Source organism: Ursus arctos, chromosome X, assembly GCF_023065955.2.
Source record: "Ursus arctos isolate Adak ecotype North America chromosome X, UrsArc2.0, whole genome shotgun sequence".
Taxonomy (NCBI): Eukaryota; Metazoa; Chordata; class Mammalia; order Carnivora; family Ursidae; genus Ursus; species Ursus arctos.
In genome coordinates this window covers 11,824,127-11,847,882 of record NC_079873.1, presented here as the reverse complement: position 1 = coordinate 11,847,882, position 23,756 = coordinate 11,824,127, and the positions used below count along the sequence as shown (strand labels likewise).

The 23,756-nt window shown below is 40.7% G+C and overlaps 1 protein-coding gene across 3 annotated transcripts in view; it reads left to right on the top strand.

Moving 5' to 3' along the window:
• ACE2 (angiotensin converting enzyme 2) overlaps window positions 1–23,756 on the top strand; it is a 108,793-nt gene that overhangs the window by 69,959 nt on the left and 15,078 nt on the right. For 2 of the 3 annotated variants that reach the window (XM_057310228.1, XM_057310231.1), the window contains 12 exons: window positions 1,823–1,981; window positions 5,264–5,357; window positions 6,020–6,163; window positions 7,594–7,706; window positions 9,524–9,629; window positions 12,148–12,245; window positions 14,692–14,861; window positions 17,449–17,675; window positions 20,179–20,323; window positions 21,813–21,911; window positions 22,646–22,768; window positions 23,371–23,543. In XM_057310228.1, the coding sequence (XP_057166211.1) occupies window positions 1,823–1,981; window positions 5,264–5,357; window positions 6,020–6,163; window positions 7,594–7,706; window positions 9,524–9,629; window positions 12,148–12,245; window positions 14,692–14,861; window positions 17,449–17,675; window positions 20,179–20,323; window positions 21,813–21,911; window positions 22,646–22,768; window positions 23,371–23,543 (1,651 nt within the window). The other variant, XM_044391885.3, reaches the window with a different exon arrangement.

Below are 23,756 nucleotides of genomic sequence, written 5' to 3'. Positions count from 1 at the left end.
CTGCTGCTGTGGGTCAGGAGTCCAGGCATAGCTTAGCTGCATCTTCCATTTCTGAGTCTTATAAGGTTGTGATCCATGCCCTGACTAGCACTGTGGTCTCAGCTGAGGCTTGACTGGGGATGAATCCACTTCCAAGCTAATGTGGTTAGTGGTAAGCATTCAGATCCTTGTGTGCTGCTCGACTGAGATCCTTAGTTTCTTGCAGGATATCAACCAGAGGCCATCCTCGATTCCTCAACATGTGGCCCTTCCCACAGGGTTCTGCATCAAAGTCAGCAAGGGAGACAGAGTTTTAGCAAGATAAAAATTAGAATCTTATATAACATAAATACGTGCATCCTGTCATCTTTGGTATATGCTACTGGGTAGAAGTGAATCATGGCTCCTGCTCACACTCAAGGGGGAGGGGATCACACAAGTGTGTACCACCTGGAGGTAGGGATCATGGGATCCATCTTAGAGTTTGTCTACCACAGGATCCAGGATCCCGATGCTGTCAATTGATTGCCATAACCACTATTTATTTCTCTCAGCCCCTTTATGCACATATGAGTAATGGAGACAGAATGATTTTCTATCTCAGGGGAGTAGGAAAATCAAATGAAGTAAATTATTCTGCAAAGTACTCTACATCCATCCAACTCCTACCTCCTTTAAGGTCTTCTCCATGAGGGCTTGGCCAAATCTACTTGTCTGCATGAGTCTTTCTTTTCCTATAGCAGAAACTGCTTGGCCACTCAAAGTTTATACATTATCATATGCTCTAATACTTCATTAATGCAACATTCATGATGCGTACCTTATCTGTCTGACAAAACTGTAAGCAACTTAGGGACAAAGAACTTTTTTTCTTTAAATTATAAAATAGCTAACTTTTTTGAATGTTTAGGATGTATCAGACACTGTGATAAACATTTTATTATTTGTTAATTCTTCTCATCCTTACAACAACCCTTTGAGGTAAGTCCTATTACTCTCGTTTTACAGATAAGGTAATTGGCTCAGAGAAGGTAAGTAATTTGCCTAAAGTCACACAGCTAGTCAGACGTGTCTGACTTCAAGAATGGAGCTCTTACTTGTCTCATATGCTGCCTCTTTTATATAGTCTAGAGAAGTACAATGTACAATGTAATTGCTCATTTGCATCTTTGATAAATGGAAATGAGTTTGTACATTGAGAAAAGACTACACTAGAAGAGTCTGGAGAAGTCCACTTGCCTATACCGATGTTCAAGATGGGAAGCAAGTGAGTCCTGGAATCATCACCTGCTTGTTAAGTTTTCTTTTACTGTTCGAAAATCACCATGGCTACCAAACGGCCATATTCTGGGCAACCTTCTTTGGGGAACATAATTTAAGATCAGAATCTCTGGTAAGTCATGGCACCATGGAGCTCACTGCAAACTGTTTCTCATTTCTTGTCGTTCCCATTTTCATGAGGGGCTGTATTCCCATTAAGTGTGCTCTAAGCTTTACTGGGCCCTCCCTTTAGAGCATTCATCCTCAAATCCTTGATTAACTCACCCACGTCACAGTGCTAAGGCCATAAATTCCAAGGCCCCACAATGTGAAATATCTGTGAGAATTCATTTCCAGTTCAGGGGATAGGACCCTTGGGAAAACTAGGCACTGGGCCAGAAAGAGAGAGTGACCAAGAGTGGCCTGGTCACTCTTAACTTAAGCCTTGACCTTCAGCAAAGTAGAGAACTAAACCACTCAGGAAATATGAGATATTCTGCCAGATGTTTTTTGGACAGTATCTTCTGTTCTATCTGTTCAAGCCTTGCCATTCTGACTTCAAATTTATTTTTTGTCATTTCAGAATGATGCTGGAGCCAAATGGTCTGCCTTTTATGAAGAACAGTCCAAGCATGCCAAAACATACCCATTAGAAGAAATTCATAATTCTACAGTCAAGCGTCAACTGCAGGCCCTTCAGCACAGTGGGTCATCAGTGCTCTCAGCAGACAAGAGCCAACGAGTATGTGAACATTCTAGCACTGACCCCAAGAGCTGAAATATTTGGGAAACATTAAACATCAATATCCCCATGGCTGCTTACTTTATCTGCAAAGGTAGTGATGCTGACATTAGAAAGAGCTCTGTGCCTAAGTAGGGTGACCCCATAATTTGTCATCCAAACTGGAATCCTTTTGCAAGTGAAAGAAGACACTGGTAATACTTATGTTAGGACACAGAGTTAAACCAATGTTGTCTGGGCACTGTGTTGTATACACATACTGTATACAGAAGTCACCTTCCTGAGGACCAGGCAGCCTGAAGAATATGCTTAATCTATGTCAGTCATGCTCAACTGGGCGTGATTTTGCCCCCCAGTGACATTTGATGATATCTGGAGACAGTTTTGGTTGTCATAACTGGGGGAGGGGGGCAGCTATTAGCATCTGGTGGGTAGAGGCCAGGGATGCTGCTAACCATTCTACAATGTACAAGACAGCCCCCAATGACAAAGAGTTATGTGGTCCCAGATGTTAATAGTGCCAAGCTTGAGAAGTCCCATATGTGGTCCAATTCTTTCCCCCTTTCATTCTTGACTCTTCTCTGCAACGTCTTTAACAAGAGGCTAAGAACCTCAGCTCAAACCGCTTTAGAGGTGGGTGATTCATCCCTTTCCAAGATATCCATTCCATATGTGGGTCCCCCTAATTGATGGAGATACTCCCTCCATTGAACATTAAGTGCTTTACCTCCACTTTGTTCAGCCTACTGGATCCAAATTGCTCTTTCCTACAGTAGTTTTTAAATAAAAGAAGGCAGCTACTTTTTTTAAAAAACTACTTGAGTCCTTTTTTAAAAAAATCTAGGCTAACTATACTTCACTCTGTCAATTTTCCTCTATACAATAGTTTCAAGTTTCCTAACCAGTCCTAGCTGCTGTCTTCACTTTGTCAGTAACCTTGAACTAAACACCACACTCTGAGTTGGTTCCAGTCTGCATGAAGGTGAGCAGGAATATGACATTCTGCACCCTGTGCCCTACATCTATTAAGACAGTCTAGGATTCTATTAGGTTTTGGTTTGGGTTGGGTTTTTTGATGTTCAAATTCCATGTTGGCTTCTATCAACATCACTGACAATGAAGTCTCCAAATCTCTTCCACCGATGTTGCTCTAAAATGATAGCTTTCAAAATTCTATTCTTAAGAAGTAGGTAGTTTGTTCAAGTTTAAGAAAGCCTGTATTCGCCCTGTTGAAATAATATCTCTCATCCCATCTCTCTAGCCGGGGAGCCAGCAATTTTTTTTCTGTAAAAGGAAATATAGTAAATATCTTGGGTTTTGTGGGCCATCACGATGAGTTAACTCTACTATTGCAGCAGGAAATCAGCATAGCTAATACATAAACAAATGAGTGTGGCTGTATTCTGATAAAACTTTCCAAAAACAGGCAGCAGACGGTATTTGGTCTGCAGATCATAGTTTACAGACCCCTGATCTAACCTATTAAAACATTTTTATCTAAAATATTTGACTATTTAACATCAAAGTCTTCTTTCTCAGTTGCTTGTCTTCTGGAACTCTGTGTTGTAATCTCCATCTATAAAAAGAAAAAAATTCATGATAAGGACAAAGATAAAACCATATGGCACATATCTTCCTACAAGTTGATATTTATTATTCCACATTCTTTGGATCCAATTATCCAACTCGTTGTTAATCCACTTTATCTTATCCATTCCATGCTTCCCCGTGTTTTTCACAAAGACACCATGTGAAACCCTGCCCGTTGGTCTTTTAGAGTCTAGACAGCTAGATGGAACCTGGACACTGTATTTTTATAAGATCCCAGGTAATTCTAATGTGCAGCCAAAGCTGAAAACCACTGAAATGCATGTAAAAGCTTGGAGTGTTTGGGAAGAGAGGAGACTCAAGGATGCATGAGTTCAATGGAGAGGAAGGAGGGGAGATTGAAAAAGCAGATAGGCAAAGAGACCATGAGGAGTTTTGTGCCATGGTAAGGAATTTGGATTGATTCCTACGTACTATGGGATCTTGTTGAAATTTTAAGCATGGGATCTATTTCATGTTTTAGGATAATGACTCTTACAGCAGAGTGAAAGAATAATGGAAAAGGGAAATAGGAGAAGGGAAACAGAGCCTTTCAGCCAGTGCTTCTTAAATCAAATGTGGAAGAGAACGAGTTCCCTTCCCTTCCCCTCTCCCTCCCTCCTTTTCTCCCTCTCTTATTCCCTTTCTTCTTTTATTACCAATCCATTGTAGATCAATACTTGGTTAACTTCATTGCTCTCATGCTTAGATGTCATGGAAGTATCAAATGGTTTTAGAAGTTTATAAATATTTATTCTCTTAAAAATTTATTCTCTTGGTAACTGTACTTATCACAGAATAGAAACAAACCATTTACTGTCTTGCACTGGTCCATGGACCATAGTTTGAGTAGCACTGCTTAACTCTATTACCTTTACTCTCCTTTACCTACAGGGTAAAGTTTAAACTCCTTAGTGTGGCACAGATGGCCCCTCATGACCTGGCCCCCACTAACCTCTCCATCCTTACATCGCCCACTTCCCTCCGTCAGCATCACTATGCCAGTTTCCTTCAACGTGTCATCACTTCTGGAAGATGTCTGCTCTTTCCCAACCTCTATTCATCTTTTAGGCTCTGCCTTCTATCTCTTTTTCCTACTTGACCAATTCCTACTTCTCTTCCAAGACACAGTGCTAATGTCCCCTCCTCTCTGAAGCCATCCCTGAATCTCCAAGTTATTCATTTGTCCACTCCCCACCAGACTGCCCCATCACTTTTTCATGACAGTTATACCACTTGTCACTTGGTTATTTAATTATTGATCTCATGTCTGCCTCACTGTCCCTTGACTGTGGGGTCCTTGAGGACCAGTGACTTATTCGTGTCAGTTATCCGAGTGTAGGACATAGTACATTTTCAGTAAGTGTGCACTCAAAGAACGCTGAATGAAACAACAAATGCCCTTCTCAGTGCATGTGTACCTGAGCGACATCCCCGGAATTTTGGTAGATCTGTTTATTTCAGTCACTCCACATGTTTTTATTATGTGTTTCTATCTAAGGTTCTGTGTTAGTTAATGGGGGGAATTTAATGGAGCTATTCCTACTTTACATAAAAGAGGATACTTGGCAAAGATGTGAACTGCTGTATTTTGAGGCATAAAAAAAATCACATGGTTGAAAGGACATCTTTACCTTAGCGTTCTGTACAGCACACTTCCCAGCTTAAACATTGTTTATTATGTTTAATTTGCAGTTGAACACAATCCTAAATGCAATGAGCACTATCTACAGTACTGGAAAAGCTTGTAACCCAAATAATCCACAGGAGTGCTTATTACTGGAACCAGGTAGGTTATTAATTTTGAGCAATGATTACGAAATTTAATTTTTTACTCTAAGTTTTAAAGATTTCATTTGTTTGCTTATTTGAGAGAGGGAGAGCATGTGCCTGTGCATGGGGGTTGAGGCAGAGGGAGAGGGAGAGAGGGAGAATCTCATGCAGACTCCACGCTCAGCCCAGAGCCCTACACACGAGGCTCAATCCCATGACCCCGAGATCATGACCTGAGCCGAAATCAAGAGGTGGATGCTTAATGCTTAACTGACTGAGCCAGGCACCCCTTTTTACTCTAAGTTTTAAAACTGAGATTGGCACTGGATGATAACATTGTGCCTTTCAAATGGATAATCCAAAGATGATAAGATTCCAAATAGGTGTTTTAACATATAGATGAACTTTTAACTTTTAACAAAACTTCATGGTAAATTCTGTCACATTCCAAGGAATTTAATTAAGTTAGTAGCTAAATGATTTCAATGGTTTATTTTCTCTGCAGAAATATTTTGAAACTATAACAAGGATGAAGAAATTGATAAATCGTGAGATTTCATTTAATGACCTCCATGTCTGCCAGCCTTACTTTTAATTATTTAAAGCTCATATAATTGTTTGTGCATAAAAATATTACAAATGCATGTCTGTTTCCTATTGGGTGCTTTACAATGACAGGTTTGGATGACATAATGGAAAACAGCAAAGACTACAATGAGAGGCTCTGGGCCTGGGAAGGCTGGAGGTCTGAGGTCGGCAAGCAGCTGAGGCCGTTATATGAAGAGTATGTGGCCCTGAAAAATGAGATGGCAAGAGCCAACAGTAAGTTCGCAGGTCTATAGAGGTCCTGAAGCCCTCTATGTGGCTGTGGGCTATTTCTCATGAATTACCAAGGCTGCCCTTTGATAGAAGAGGTATCCCTAAATTAATGATCATCTGCTGAACAAATTCAGGGTATGTGTCTCAAATACGAAACTACTAGGAAATAAGGGATGGTGCACTGACATTCTACAGTTTGGAGAGCTCAGGAATGAGACTGAACTACAGCGTGTCAAACAAATCAGTTGTCCAGGAAAGTATCAGGAACCTGAGGTAGCCTGGGGATTGAGCAGGGATGCTGTTTCTCAGATAGTATGGGAGACAGAGACACTGTCTTTCACCTAAACTCCTATCTGGCCACAGTTTATTCTCAAAGGCCATTTGTGTGTTTAACTCAGGGTGGTGTCCCAAAAAGAAAAAAACTTCAGATAATTTAGGCTGGAAATCCATTCTGTTCTGCAGATGTAATTATAACTCAGATCGTGTGGTCATAAAACTCTTAACATGGGGCAGAATGTCCATATCTCCTAACTTATTGTCCTGCCTGAATGATGAGCTGAAGCTGTGGCATTGTGAGTAACTTTATGCTTCGGTGATTCACTGCCCCCTGGGGTTGAGTAAGGAAGAATTTTTTTTTCATCTGTTGTTTCTAAATGTCTCTCACTGCCTCTTAAACTGGTATTCCCAAGCCACAGGCAAGCTGGAGACAGTAGCTCATCACCATATCCTTCCATCCAAAGAGGTCTTTCTCTCTTCCTCCTGATCATCCATTGCCAAAGTCCATGTAAAAGTAAAAATTATCAGAACACATTTGCAAACATTATTGGCTAATATCCTAACGCGAGCTTGTGTTTCCTGATGCTGAGATACTGCATGAAGCACAGAGAGATGTTCCATGCAGACATATAATTTGCAAACAAACACAGGCCCACTGTGGCAAGGTCTAAGATGAGTTGAGTTAGATGTGAAAATATAAGGCCCTGAACAAAAGGAGAATTTAAAAACTCAAATCCAATCACATGTTTTAAAGCCAGAGATACAAACTGAAGTATGGAGAGGGTAGAGACTGAGGGTTAGGAGACTTGGGGTGTGCCTTTGCCTCTTACCAGTGGGATGATCCTGGACAAATGATTTCACCATCTAAGAACAGCCTGCTAATCTATATGGTGGGAATTTTAATAATGTCAATCTTGTAGAATTTTTGTGCTTATTAGATGAGATAATGCATTAAAATTTTTGGCAGAGAGCAAGTGCTTGACAGATCCTAGCTAATGTTATTCATTTGATCCCTTTGAGTTATTACTTAGAAGGACAGTAAAAATGTGACAGAGCTTTGGATTTTTTTTTAAACCTCCCAACAAGGTTAATCGATATATACAGTGCTTCATCTCTTTCTTTCCCTTATGTTCTCTTCCTTCTCTTTTTAAAAACAGATTATGAGGACTATGGGGATTATTGGAGAGGAGATTATGAAGAGGAGTGGACAGATGGCTATAACTATAGCCGCAACCAGTTGATTGAAGATGTGGAACATACCTTCACACAGGTGACCAAGGAACCAGACACAGAGACAGATGTAGGGCAGTGTGCGGGAAGAAGGGACAATGACCAAAGGCATTCCGGCTTGTTCTTAACACACTTGTCAGCCATTCCCAGGCCTCAGAGTTATGGAATATTATAGCTTGAAAAGATTTTAAAGAATAATAGGGTAACCCCTATGGATGATCAGAACTACTCTGCTTTCCTCCCCTTTTCAGCCACTGAACTCACCAGCAACTATCAATAGCAAGATTATAAGAAGGGAAAATTACAGGGAGGAATGGTCTTTTAGATTATAAGGAATGGTCTTCATGAACTACCTGGGACCCACACTGTCTTAACTTTGTTAGCAGAGCTGTAGGCTTTGCTTCCTTTCTCAGGACAACTGATACTATCGTTTCCTTAACTTTGACTAAGGAAGTCTTTATATGGAAGGGAGAGTATCCCATTGACACTTCTCAGTGTCTCTCTCTTCTTTCATTTTCACTCCCATGTCTCCCGCTTACCCCTGTGCCTTCAAACGTCTATGTAGACCTACTCTGTCATAGCCTTAGTTAGGCAGAGCCATCAAAAATGGAAGTTGGAGAGGGGCACCTGGGTGGCTCAGTCAGCGAAGTGTCTGGCTTGGGCTCAGGTCATGATCCCAGGGTCCTGGGATTGAGCCCGCGTTGGGCTTCCTGCTCAGTGGGGAGTCTGTTCGTCCTTCTCCCTCTCCCTCTGTCCCTCCCCCGGCTTGTGTTCTCTCTTAAATAAATAAATAAATAAATAAATAAATAAATAAATAATCTTTAACACACACACACACACACACACACACACACACACACACACACCACACATGTGCCAGAATGGCTATAGTTAAAAAAGACTGACATAGCAGGTGCTGGTATGGGTGTGGAGACACTGCTGACAGAAGTGCAAAATGGCGCAGCTGCTGGGGAAATTGCTTTGGCTGTTTCTTAAAAAGTTAAACACTCACTTACCGTATGACTAAGGTATTCCACTCTTAGGTATCTATATGAGAGAAATGAGAATATAGATCCATGCAAAGACTCACACATTAATGTTCATAGAAGCATTATTCATTATAGCCCCAAACTGGGAACAACCTAGCTGTCCTTCAACTGGTGAGTTGTATCCATGAAATACTAAATAAAGCAAACTCGGATGTATTCATAAAATGAAACACTACCAGTACTAAAAAGAATGAACTGCTGATACATGCAGTAACATGATGAATCTAAAAATCATGCTGAGTGAAAGAAGCCAGACACAAAAGGTTACATACTTTATGATTTCATTTATATGAAATTTCCAGGATAGACAAAACTATAGAGACAGAAATCAGTTCAGTGATGACCTGGGGCTGGGTCTGAAATTGACTGAAAACGGGAACAACAAAAGTTTTGGGGGTAATGGAAATATTCTAAAAGTGGGTAGTAGTGAAGGTTGCCCAACAGTATAAATTTCCTAAAACTCATGAAACTGTACATTTAAAAATGGGTGCATTTTATGGGATGTAAATGTACTTCAATTTAAAAACAAAGGAAGTAGGTTACATCTTAAAAATGGATATTTTCCATCTATTTTCACTTTGGGACCTGCATTCCTCCAGGTATGTTAATTGCTTTATGCAGTGAGGCTAGTCATCATTAATATCTGGGAAGAAGAGATTCTTTCAAACTCTCCAGAGTATTTGAGAGGAGAAGAAATTAGAATTTAGGGAAATTCTACTTGTCTAAAGAGGCTTCTATCTTTAGTGTTGGGGATTGGAAATTGGAGTAGACTACTCTTGGTCTTAAATTTTCTTCCTGGGCTTTTCAGATTAAACCATTGTATGAACATCTTCATGCTTATGTGAGGGCAAAGTTGATGGACACCTACCCCTCCCGTATCAGCCCAACTGGATGTCTCCCGGCCCATTTGCTTGGTAAGAAACTCCAGGAACTCCTTGTGTAGTTTGTTTTCTGTTATTTCCACCGATAAATCTTTTGTTTGTTTGTTTATTTGTTTTGTTTGTTTTTGGAATGAAGCCCAACATAAAACTTCCGGAAAATTTTGTGAGTGAAGTTAGTAACATTATCGAAATCACATTTTGCAAGCACTTTCTTCAACATAAAAGCATTTAAAATTGTTTTTATCTTACACATAAGGGTTATTATGTTGGCCACAGTCCAAAGGATAAAGGGATTATTTAAGATAACTGGAGAAAGAACTCCAAATTCAAATGAGAGTGGAAATGGAGAAAATAAGTTTTACAATTTAAGTTGATTGGCTAAGATCTTGAGGTGGAGTTTGGCATTTTAGTATTGTCAGAGGAATGAAGCTTGGTAGGCTGGGGGTGGTCAGGGGTGAGAGAAAGGCTTTCTAGAATTAAGGTATAGCTTGAGTAAAAGTTTCATAAGTTTATTCTAAACTTCACCAATTACTTTTCCCGCAAAGTATGTGCTTTGGAACCATATGGGTTATGAATGAAGTTTTTGCCATGAAGAAAAATGCCTAGCTTAAGAGGAGACTCAATCTTCCAAGAACTTTCTGTCCTGCCACAGAGCCTTTGTAGACCATGAAAGACCTGGGGCCCTTTATTGAATCTTCTAACTCCCTTCCAGAGAGTGGCCATCCTTCCTTCCCCTCTACCGCTCTCTAGAAGCTGAGGCCAAATAAGATATAGGTGTTTGAAAAGTTCATGTCATGCATACATAGCATTCCTACCAAGATAAGTTGCTGGTAGCTAATTCTTCTCAACAGCCAAAGCTCTCTCTTAGCAGGAGAGAATATGGACGAAGGACCTATGGAGACTTTTACTCTAAGGCAATTTATAAATACTCTCTACAATGTCTTTGGTAGGCATTCTTCAGTAATTCATTTTCTGCTTAAACCTATCTGGTGTGATGTGGCTCTTTCTTCCTTCCAAGGTAGACTAATCTATTGCTACGTGGCACCAATTATAAGCAAGTTCTACCTTATGTGGGACTGAATCAACACCCCCTAATGCTTTGCATTCATTACATCTAATTCCACGATATGAGGTTACCCAGAATATGTCCAATCTTCTTCTATAAAATGGCCTTCTGGATCTTTTAAACAACCATCGTATAAGGCACAGCATAGTACCTGGCACAAGAGTATGTACTCAGTATATTTTAGAGAGTATTATCGTTACCATCATGTATACACTCTTTGCTCCTTTCCAGTGAAATACCCTACACAGATTTTTAGCCATTCTTTAAACCTTAATTTTCTAATTGTTCTCCTTTGGACAAGCTAGCCTTAGTTGATGTCTCTCTTCAAATATCATGCTCAGAACTGAAGTCCAGATGAGGTTTGGCCAATATGGAGTAAAAATGGTACCATTCCTTCCTTTGTTCCAGACCCTATAATTCTATTTATTTACCTTAAGATTACATTTGTGTTTTGGAAGCCATGTCACACTGTTTTTTGGGTCCCTTTTGGTCTTTTACATGTGGACTATGTTTCAGCCTGAAGTCACTTATCACATATTTTTATAGTGGATACATCGTTCTTTAAAATTTAAGCTGAAGGGCACCTGGGTGGCTTAGTCAGTTAAGCGTCTGCCTTGGGCTCAGATCATGATCCCAGGGTCCTGGGATTGAGCCCTGCGTTGGGCTCCCTGCTCAGCCAGGAGTCTACTTCTCCTTCTCCCTCTGCCCCTCCCCACTGCTTGTGCTCTGTCTCTCACATGTGCTCTCTCTCTCTCTCAAATGAATAAATAAAATCTTTTAAAATATAAATAAATAAAATTTAAGCATACTTATACTTATCTCTACTGAATTTTATTGTTTAAAACATGAGTTCATTGGAATATTCTTCATGTAATTATGTTGCCCTATTCCTTTGGTGCCAACATTCTGGTTTTGCTATTAGATTGACTTTTTCTAGATCCATCTTGCCTTTTAGGGTCTCTGGCCTTGGAATCCAATTTAGCGTTTATTTGAGATGTTTGAAAAATTACCCAACTAAGTGTATTACTATAGTAGAGTGATGAAGGTGGAACATTGCTACTAGTTAGTAGAGATTCCTGGATGATGGTCCTATTTGATCTCTCTTCAGTCCAATATTAGGAATTACTAATAGTTTAATTTGCAATATTTTGTTCCATGGACAGTGGATTATATAAATCTGTTTCTAATCTAGAGTAGCTATGATGTTCCATATATTTAATAAAATGCACCTTTGAATTGTAATTCAAAATGGGAGAAACAGGGGTAATCTCCTGCCATTTTGACCTTTTAGAGGAGAGAGTAAAAGAAGGGAGTATTGCAAATTGTGAATAAGAGAACAGGAAAAGAGGTAATGAAAAGAAACTAGATTAATTCCAGAATACCATATGGCCTGTTTACTGATCCTAACTTATGCACTGTGTAAAATTAGGTCTGTATTTCTGCTGCCTTTGCTGTGTACTAACAAAATCTTTTTTTTTTTTATAGGCGATATGTGGGGTAGATTTTGGACAAACCTGTACCCTCTGACAATCCCCTTTGGACAGAAACCAAACATAGATGTTACTGATGCAATGGTGAACCAGGTAGGAAGAGGCCTTAAGAACCAAATCTAAATCCTCAACTTCATTTCTTTTTCTGCCATTTTTCTCTCCTTATCTTTTGCATATAAAACCATGTGAAAAAATGTTATGCTAATTCAAATGTATTTCTTGGGGGGCCTCGGTGACTCAGTTGGTTAAGCATCGACTCTTGGTTTCAGCTCAGGTCATGGTCTCAAGGTCATGAGATTGAGCCCCAGCTCCGCACTCAGCACGGAGTCTGTTTGAGATTCTTTCCTCCTCCCTCTCCTTCACCTTCTGGCCCTCCCCACACTGGTGCACATGCACACACTGTCTCTCAAATAAATAAATAAAATCTTAAAAAAAAATAAATGTATTTCTTATGTAGCTATCTTTTCCTGGAAAAGTAATTTACAATGTCAGGGGAGTCAAGTACCTTGAATGATAAGTACGGTATTGATCTTGCTGAGAGATATTAAAAATCGAGATGACCTGAGTTTTCCATTAAGCAGTTAGATGTGGAATTATCAACTGGTTGGCATTACTCTTTCCAGAGTTAGTGGCTGCTAAGTAATCAGTCTGTACTCTCTATGAACAGAGAAAATGATATCATTAGAAGATTTTTGCATATTTAAAAAATCATTATTGTTAAAAATATTATAGGAGTCTTTAAAATAATTTTTAAATTACTTTTTTGTTACCATCCTCGCATAATTGTTGAAATTCACTGTGTTCCCTGCCATGGGTGAAATCATGTTATAATTACATATTTTTCTTTATTCAGCTAATAGTCTACAGTTTTCGGGTACAATGTGTGGTCATACTTCTCTTGGCTGTCTGAAATGTCTTCAGAGAGTTGCACCATGATTTCCTTTCCTCTTTACACATCACTGGGTTTTTCCTTGGGAACGGTTTTAAACCTGTAAGCAGCCATGCAGTGAATATCTTCACATACATAACATGCTCCTGGGAAAAGGCCACAGTAAAATAAAAACATGAGGCCACAAGGGCCTCCAAACTCCCGCAGCTGTTGCTAGGCCCGGTTTCACAGCTGAGCAGTGGCAGAGGCCCATCCACACGTAGCTCCTCAGCCTATCTCCGGCGTTGGTACATGCACCATCTCTCCTAAGGTTGTCTTGACAACACACTTACGAGACTGTCAGGACAGGGAAGGTGATGGATCCGTGTTGTAGGTGAGGAAACTGAGGCCTGGGTAAATGTCTTGCCCGAAGTCACAAAGACAATCAATGGCAACTAAGGTTTGACCTCAGAACTCCTAATATTTCAGGTTTCATTTTCCACTCGTTCCTTCTGCATTTAACCGACATTAGCTGTGCTTATTAGTCTACGCTGTTTTGGTATACAGGTATTCTTTCAGCTTGAGAATACCATACCTACTAATACCAATATTGCCTTTAAAGGGCAATAATAAAAAACATCCACAGTATCACATCCTGTTTCATATCCCTGAGGCGATAAAGGAGAAAAACCAGACTTGACTGGTCTTTGAGATCAGAGGAAGTTTTCTGTGTTACCAGAAGTGAGTCATGAATTATCCGCCAGTTGCACAAACTTAGTTTGCCTCATGTGGGCCTTATTTCCAAAGAAGTCCTGATTAGCAACCAGAAGAGTTTGCTGGATGGCAGATACCTACTGCTTCCCCTCTCCAGTTCCAGAACATTCTGAAACTTTAGATTCCCATACGAACTATGAAGCCAAGTCTCAGCCACTTATTGGCTACTGGGTCACACGCAGGCCTTTTGGGTTCCAAAAGTCCATAACTTCATCTGCCCCTTATTGTTTGTGGTTTCCACTGAACCTAACATCAGGGCCTCCCCCCTTGAAGGAGTTCAGTCAAGGATTGTTGGCTTGACTTGAATAGTTTTTTAGGAAAGTGAAGGTCATTGTTTTTGCTTATACTTGGAATATGAAGAATAAAGACAAAAGCATCACACAGTCTGTTAATTTTTTGTGTATTTCCTCATTAATATCATATAATATAAGTGGTTTATATATTCTACTTTTTCACTTAATATTAAATTATAAAAAGCATCAATAAAAAGTTTATGAATTGAATTTATTTAGATTTTCCATTCCACAAAGACATCACTATGTATTTAACCATTCTGGTGGTGGTTTCCACTTTTTTCTCTATTAAAAATCATTTTACATGTTGTACACCTTAAATTTACACAATGTGATGTGTCAAATATGTTTCAATATTTAAAAATAATAAACAAAAGAACCCATTTTAAATGTAATTCTTTGACCTAGTTTCTGAGAATTTCCTAGGTTAGTTCCCTAGAGACAGGATTACTGAGACAAAGAGTGTAAACACCTTGAAAGCTTGACTTGTCCATACATGTCGCCAAATTGCTTTCCAGAAAGGCTATGCCTCTGTACATAGCCAACAGAAAGAATGCTGTTATTTTAATGCTAGAATGAAATGCTGGTTTTTTTTTCCTTTCAGAACTGGGATGCAAGGAGGATATTCGAAGAGGCTGAGAAATTCTTTGTGTCTGTTGGCCTTCCTAATATGACTCAAGAATTCTGGGAAAACTCCATGCTAACGGAGCCAGGCGACGGCCAGAAAGTGGTCTGCCACCCCACAGCTTGGGACCTAGGGAAGGGTGACTTCAGGTAGTGAGGATGACCCTTACACAGCTGACACTAAACTGGGAGACAATGGAGGCAGAGATGAGGATGGATTTGGATTTCTTCTCTGCTTCTCTGTGCACAGAAGAGATGTGTGAACTCTCCTTAAACGAGGGCTCAGTAGTCCCTGAGAGCACATCTGGGCTTTTCCAGGAAAAGAGGGTTGTCAGCAGACCCTAACTTGAACTTTAGACAGTCTGCCTCATTTGAAATAATATGCACCCATTAGATTTACCTGGTCATGGGAAGGGTGGTGTCCCCGTGAGTAAGATTTGGTGCTAAGATTTATGGAAGATGGCTGGGTGAATCAGGCATTGTTCCTTCCCTCCATGTTTCCCTCTTGTAAGTAAGACAGGACAGGTGAATAAATAAGCTGGAATAAAAGAGAGAACGTGACATGTGTTAGAAGAGAACCATGTGTTAGATAGAGAACACTCTATAGGGAATTGGAAGAGAACTGACTACACCCGGAATAGGATGTAGGCTCAGACAGGGCTCCGACAGGCTCAGACATTTGAATTAGGCTTGAAAGACGAGAAGGGTTTGGACAGACAGAGCTGGGAGGAGGACACTGGGCTGGGAGAAAATCAGGATCAAATGCAGAGAGGCAGGACCTGGCATTGTGTACCAGAACCAGCAAGTTAGGCTAGAATAAAGGCCATGCGAAGAAGGGTCTGTGATACGGCGGAGTGAGCACAGGCTTTTGAATCCCAGGTGTGTCACTTAATGACTAGGCAGCCTTGGTCAAGGTATTTAACTTTCTTGGATTTCATTTTCCTTATCTACAAAGGGGAGTGGTAATTCCCAGGTACCAGCTTTGTGAGTGTCTTAGGTTAGGTTCCCCAGCTTGAGAAGCAGATTCTGGTACAAATGCTTCATTGAAGGACAGACGTCAGGCAAAAGGGAGTGAGGGAAGCAGGGTGGGCAGGGGAAAGAGTTAAGTAAGGTTGTGGTCTCTGCTGGAGACTTGGCCTCAGCCTGATCCCACGGGGCTCTCTGGACCCCGATTTGCACCACTGTTGGTCACACCTTGAGAAAAGAGGACTGGCCTTTTGTACCCCCATATTAGTCAGTCATTGGCTGCGGACTGCCCCAGAGTGTGGGAGCATGTGATCTCCTGGTTGAGGCGCCTCTCATTTAGCCAAAGGCAGTGCACGAGAAGGCAGCTGTTGACTCAGTCAGCATGGAGGATGGGTGGATCTGCCCAGGAGAGCTGGGCTGGGCAGGACCCCAGCAGCACCCACTGGAGGAGGGCTCGACAGTCCTTTTCTGTAAAGGGTCGGAGAGTAAATAGTTCAGGCTTCCCAAGTCTCTGCGGCAACTACGCAGCTCTGCCCTTGTGACATCAAAGCAGCCGTGGACTACAGGCAAACAAAGGTCGCCTGGGTTCCAACAAAGCCTGATTTGTCAAAACACTTTACTGACTCCGGTACTAGAGTGAGGCTTAAAAATGAGTGAGTATATGTAAGTTTCCTAGCCCAGGCTCTTAGGTACTGCAGACATTAAACACACAGTAGCTCTTCTTGTAATTGTTTCAAAAGAGAATAGAGAAAAACCAGGTTAGAAAAGCAGGTCATACTGGGCTATATTAAGGCGTCTGAGTTTCTTCTCGAGCACTGGGGGAGACTTACAGGGTATTTATCAGGGGGATGACATGGTCAGAAAATTAATTTGGGAACCTACTGAAATATGCCCCCTGCATTCACCGGAGTGGAACTGCTCTTGCCAAGTTGAACAGGACCACTCTCTAATTGCCAAATGCAGTCCTTATCCCATTGGGCCGCTGCAGCCTTAGACAGTGTTTACAAGTTTTCTTCAAAAAGCTATTTTTCATTGGTTTCTGCATTGTCATGCTCTTCTGGACTTCTTTGATATCTCTCTCTCTCCATCTTCTCTGAATCATCTTTCTCTACTCCGTACATACTGGGACCTCCTAGGGCTCTGTTTTTGGCCCTCTTTCCTTGCCATTCTGTACCTGCTTCATGGGCCATCACATCTATTCCCTGACTTACATGTTAATGACTCCCAAATATCAATTTCCAGCCCCTTCTCCTCCTACTTATCTTGGTTCTACCAAACTGCCTGCGGTGTCCTGAATGCTACACCCTTTTCTCAAGCCTTTCTCATTGAGCACTTCCAGCAATGTCAACGTCTTGTCCCTGCTTGCCATCTACCTGGCAAATTTCTACATGTTGATCAAGCTCCGGTTGCTCATTGCAGCCTCAGTTATGCCCTTCTTGATGCTTCTAGAAGACTGTGCCTGCATTCACTTATTGTTATGCCCAAGGCCATGTCCACTGATCACTTAGAGAGTACTTGCCTGAGAGTTTTTGTAGTAGAAGGCTCTGCTTATCTTTCTGTTAGTTTGTGAGCAATAGGATTCAGCCCTGCCCATCATTTTATTTTGAGCACCTTGCACCGTTTCTAGGACATAAAAGATAAGTCCTCAAGATTCATTGGTGAACAAATCTTGGAAAGATGGTCTATGCTACCAAAATCCTATACTGCTCTTACTGTGATGATTACATCAAATTCATTGAGATACATTTTAATCTTGCCCATTTTTGTGCAGGATCAAGATGTGCACAAAGGTGACGATGGATGACTTCCTGACAGCCCATCATGAGATGGGACACATCCAGTATGACATGGCGTATGCCGAGCAACCCTTCCTGCTAAGAAATGGAGCTAATGAAGGGTTCCATGAAGCTGTTGGGGAAATCATGTCACTTTCTGCAGCTACACCCAACCATTTGAAAAACATTGGTCTTCTGCCACCTGGTTTTTCTGAAGACAATGGTACGGACGTTTTTCTTTATGGCTTGTTTTGGGGATTCTTTAGTTGGTTGTGGGCAAAGGTATTTATTATCAAACGTATTTAATTTTTGCCACATAAAGTATATGATATTCATAGGTAACTGGGAATTGCTACTGGTAAAAACATTTTTTAAAGAATATATCATAACAAGGGGCGCCTGGGTGGCTCAGTTGGTTAAGCGTCTGCCTTCAGCTCAGGTCATGATCCCAGGGTCCTGGGTTTGAGCCCTGTATGGGACTCCCTGCTCAGCAGGGAGCGTGCTTCTCCCCCTCCCACTTCCCCTGCTTGTGCTCTCTCTTTATCTCTCTCTTTCTCAAATAAATAAATAAATAAATAAACAAACAAACAAATACAATCTTTTAAAAAAATAAAAGAAAAAGGCATAAGAGAGCTGACTGAATGAATGGTCTTGGAACTCTAAAGAACATCTAACGGAAAAAAAGATGCTAAAACAGGCCCACAGAACTGAAATGGCTTATCCAAGGTCACCCAGCTAATTAGTGTTAGAGTTCTCACTGAATCTCCCAGGTTCTAGGTAATGTGAGAGCTGGAACATTCTAAAAACTATTTTGCAGAGGTGGCAAACTGAAGACAAGAAAGGAAAAATAACTAGCCCAAGGTCAAAAAGTAACATAGTAGAACCGGAACCAGAGCCCTAATTTAAAGCTTTTCCATAATATTATGTGACTTGAAATTTGAGAGTTCTTAAAGAATGGGTGCCAGAATATCAAGATTGGATGAAACTGAAACGTTTTCTTCATCCAGCTGAAGCATGAAATTGCCCCTGTGACATCCCCTCAGATCCATGCTATCCTTCAATGTTTTTGCCCATGGTAGCATATTTCTCTTTGGACGGCTGGCCCTTGATGGAACATGACGAATGTTCACGAGATCCAGATTCTTCAGTGAAGATGCCATGACTTTTGATTCTTCCTTGTAAAAGAAGGATACTTAGAGCCAAATATGTTCTCTTCTGTATATTTCTCTCCCCTCATTATAGTTATTTGGTTTAAATCATCAGCTCCACTGGAATGTTTGGTCAGTGAGGTCAAGGTGATGAGCTCCACCCTTGTGGGAGCAATTCGCTGTGCCTTGATTTCTGGCTCCAGACTTTGGTGATCTCATGAAGGCCTGGGAGTAGGTCAGTGTAAAGACATCATCATGTCTGAAAAAGTTACTGTAAGCATAGACCCAGTGGGTAATAGAGGAGTAACAGCATCTTCCCATGAAGGGAGCAACAAAGGAAAGGGAGTTCATGGCAACCACACCTGCTGCCTAATTTCAAAATATAATTCTTAAGTCGATTAATAGACAATTATTTGTTTTTATCATTTTTGAAATATTCCCTGACAGCAGGCAAACATGATTGAATCACTAGGATAGTACTAGACATGGTTAAACCACTGGCTTGAAAAACTCTTGCTTCCTTCCTTGGCTCTGCCCCTGATCTATGAATGATGTTCCATAAATTCCTTTATTCCTGCTCTCCCTCCCTCCTTCCCTTTACCTTGCCTCTTTTCTTCTTCCAAAAGTATTTACTGAACATATATTATGTGCAAGGCATTTTTCTCAACACTAGAGATAACAGCGGTGTGCCAGGTAGATAGTATCCCCCTGCTTAGAGTTCATTGAGCTTCATTTGTACGCTAGGGATGAGCTCAACTGCTTTTTTCTACATCACTAAATAAAGGATAGATGAGATCACATAATGTGTTAAAGCATTTTAAACTGAGGTGAAGAACATGTCAGTACATTTAAAGTGTACGGTACTTCTGATTATCCAGTGGATAGTTTCTTTTCTTTTCTTTTTTTTTAAGATTTTATTTATTTAATTGAGAGAGATAGAGGGAGCGAGAGATGGAGCATGAGCAGGGGAGAGATGCAGGGCTCGATCCCAGGATCCGGGGATCATGACCCGAGCTGAAGGCAGACGCTCATTCAAATGAGCCACCCAGGCGCCCCTGGATAGTTTCTTCTAGGGAGGCTCTTTTTTGTTTGTGTTTTTCCTCCCTGGTTTACTATCTTTTGGCCACATTTGTTCAATATTTGTTTATTAATAAAGACTCAGAGAGGGTAGCCAGTAGGAGACACCAGGCTAGGTATACGGTTTTGAATGAGACCTTAACAGTCACTGCCTTCCCGGAGCTTACAAGAATAAATGGTATGACAGTAGATGAAATAGCCCTAATTAGCCCTGATAAGAGGTACTTAAGGAAGGCAGTTGACACTACTGAAAAAAATGAGGATTAGCAGTTACTTGCAGGTTCATTTTGCCTGTTCTATCCAAGTCTTCACCCTCCTCCAAGACCCTTAGGTGAGAAAATGAGTGTATACATATTATTATTTCCACTGTCAGTATTTCTCACATGATCATCCTTAATGTAAGTATGTCTTGAGGAATAATACCTTGAGATTGGGAAATTAATACAAAACATCCATTGTCATCCTCGTGTTAATATTTATCCTTTTCCATTTTACTTTCAGAAACAGAGATAAACTTCCTACTCAAACAAGCACTTACAATTGTTGGAACTCTACCATTTACTTACATGTTAGAAAAGTGGAGATGGATGGTCTTTCAGGGTAAAATTCCCAAAGAGCAGTGGATGAAAAAATGGTGGGAGATGAAGTAAGTCAGTGAATATACAATCAGTAAAATGTTTTTTTCTCATAAGTTTGCCACTTATCTAAAGGCATTTGACTGGCCTGTATACACACACACACACACACACACACACACACACACACACATACACACACACGCATGCACTGCCTCTTTTTTGTTTTTTAAGTCTCCATTTGGGTTGTTTCTCCTCAGATAACATTTCCTTGGTTCCGCCTTCCCTCAAGCGGGATCAGATGACACAACTTCTCATGGTCTGTCTTCTTAAGTGCTGGGTCACCCATTAAACTGTGATATTTTAGACCAAGCACTGGGGATCCAATGCTGATCATTTCAGATGTTTTCCGTGACTTCAAAGAACTTTTAGTCTATGGAGGGATGTGGAAAATGAAACCATGGGAACATGCTCTGTTGTGATGGGAGTGTATGGGGATCCATGAGCATCCAAGGCAAGATCCAAAGCCCAATCTGGTGAGCCAGATGAGGAGAGACATCCAAGTTGAGCTCTGAGAAAGAGGCGAGAGTTAACCAGGTGTATGTAGAGGGAAACAGAATTCAAAGCTAGTGAGAGGCTGGCAATTTTGGGCAACAGATAGTGGTCCCTTTCATTAGTTTCAGCACCACATTCTTCATGCCTGGGACACATAGGTATGAAATAAATGGGTTTGGGATGAAAGAATTACAAAAGAAGGAATGAAGGAAAGGAGGAAGGAAGAAAAGGAAGAAAGAAAGGAAAGAAGGAAAGGAAAGAAGGAAAAGGAAGAGTCTTCTCTCCTCCCGCTGTTAGACTCCTGTCAATTATTTTGCTTTGTTTTTCTTATTTTTCCTTTTTTGTGGTGAAGATCTACCTATATAACATTCAGCACCATATGCATGAGTTTAAGTCAGTGCCACTGTTCTGCCAACATTCTCTGTTGACATAAATCCTACTTGGGAGGAGGGAGGCAGCAGTGAAAATAACTGTTTCTAGCATTTGAGTATTACTGAATTTGTCTCTAATGATCCCACAATCAGAAAGGACAAATGTCTTAAGTTTAAATAATGCCAAATAGATGGTTTCCCTACATTTTTTCTGGTTGAATTAATTTTTGAGCCCTTTTAAAGGGGCAGGTGTCACAGAGGAGGGGGCGTTCCAGTTAGCTTTGAAGAATAAGATGTCGATGTCACAAAATTCTGTCGGCCAGGAACACATGAAATATGGTGCTGAAGAGGGATTATTAAGATTTGCACTGTACATTTTTGGCCATGCGATGTATTTTATTAAATTAGTGTTTTGAAGATGCAGCTGTTTTCCAGTGGTATATTCTGGATGAATTAAAAAGGAAGAGATAACCACATAAGGGCTCTATTCTGTAATTTTTTACACTGTTTCTATTTCACCTGACAACCACTTCCAGTATAAATGCCATTGGCTGACAAACCACACTAATGCATCTAACTGTACCTTCCCGTGATGAACACCCCATGGTTAACGTATCTGCTTTCTTCCCCAAAGGCGAGACATAGTTGGGGTGGTGGAACCCTTGCCCCATGATGAAACATACTGTGACCCTGCATCTCTGTTCCATGTTGCTAATGATTACTCATTCATCAGGTAAATGACAGTTGTCTTCTCACTGTTTAACTTCCAGGGTTTGTGGACAGTTATGCCAATGGCAAAGAAATAGGATTATATGAAGTAATGACTATAATTTCTCTTTCTCTTGCTACCCTCCTTCCCCCTAGAACCTCAAAACAGATGATTAATTTTAATTCAGTTTAACTCAACATGATTTATTGGGTCCAATAAAACTTACGTGAGATCTTTTCTCCACCATGAAAGAATTTACAGTATCCTTGGGGGAAATAAAATTATCTTTGTTTGTCTTCTTGTTACTGTCTACTTGTTACTTCTTGTAACACGTTCAGAGTGATTATAATAGAGTATTTTTAATTTGAAGTCCAAAAACCTAAGTTTTTCACCTACTAGCCCTAGATCTTGAATTTGCTGAACCCCAGTTTCTTTATTTGGAAGGTGGGAATGACATTGTTGACCTGCCATAAGGATCAATTGGCATTATTTATATGAAAGGGCCATAAATATGTAAAAGGCAGTGCAAATGTGAACTAACATTTAACAAAGTAATGCTGCCTTTTAAATCAGGTGATACGTAAATACAAGTAGGTTATGATGAGCCTGCAGGGTTCATATTTGGGTCTTTCTGGAGAAAGAGGTTGGACTAGTATCTCTTTGGTTACTAAAGCCTCAGAATTTAAATATATGCCCCAATCTATGAGTCTAGCACAGTAACTAAACACGGACTTCTCTCATGTTTGTCTACTTTACAGATATTACACAAGGACCATTTATCAATTCCAGTTTCAAGAGGCCCTTTGTCAAATAGCTAAACATGAAGGACCCCTACACAAATGTGATATCTCCAATTCCAGCGAAGCCGGGAAGACACTGCTGTAAGAAATACTTCAAGGGGTGCCTGGGTGGCTCAGTCAGTTGAGCGTACAACTCCTCATTTTGGCTTGGGTTGTGATCTCATGGTGGTGGGGTTGAGCCCTGCATCAGGCTCCATGTTCAGCAGGGAGTCTGCTTGAAGATTCTCTCCCTCTGCCCTTCCTCCCACTTGTTCTCTCTCTCTCTCAGATAAACAGGCGAATCTTTAAAAAAAAGAAGAAATATTTCAAAATGTTGAACCTCTCCTGCTACCCAATATTACTCATTTCCATGCCTAGGTTTGAATTTGAGTTCCTTGCTCTAAAAAGAAAAATTCTGAACTCAAAATGTCCTCATCCACAAATTAAATGTTTATTTTATGGTCACACAGGAACCTAGACCATGTGATAACTGGACAGTACATCTCCTCTCTATGTCATAACTACAGAGCTCCCTTTGTAGTCATTGGAAGGGAAGAGATTGTGGATGAATACATCCATAAACACGCCTGAATTTCTTATCTGCCAGGAGCAAACTTAGCTAAGCCATAGATCATAGTATAAATATGTGTACATCTGGAATTCCTCAAAAAGCCCTGAACCCACCCTCCCCTTTTTTCATGTAGCCAAATGCTGAGGCTTGGAAGATCAAAACCCTGGACCTTAGCATTGGAACATGTTGTAGGAGCAAAGAATATGGATGTAAGACCACTGCTCAACTACTTTGAGCCCTTGTTTACCTGGCTGAAAGAGCAAAACAGGAATTCTTTTGTGGGTTGGAACACTGACTGGAGTCCATGTGAGTACATTGAGTTGACACATTTCAAATGACTCCTTTTCTGCTTCCCTTACTCTCCTCTGGCCCATCTCATGGAGCTATGACACAGCCAAGTATGTTTTCCCTCTATGTAGACCCTGCTTCTGACTGTGCTCTGGTGGCAGCTGCCATTTTATTGGGGGAGGAAACACATTTGTTGAGCACCTACTATGTATCAGGCACAATGAAAACTAC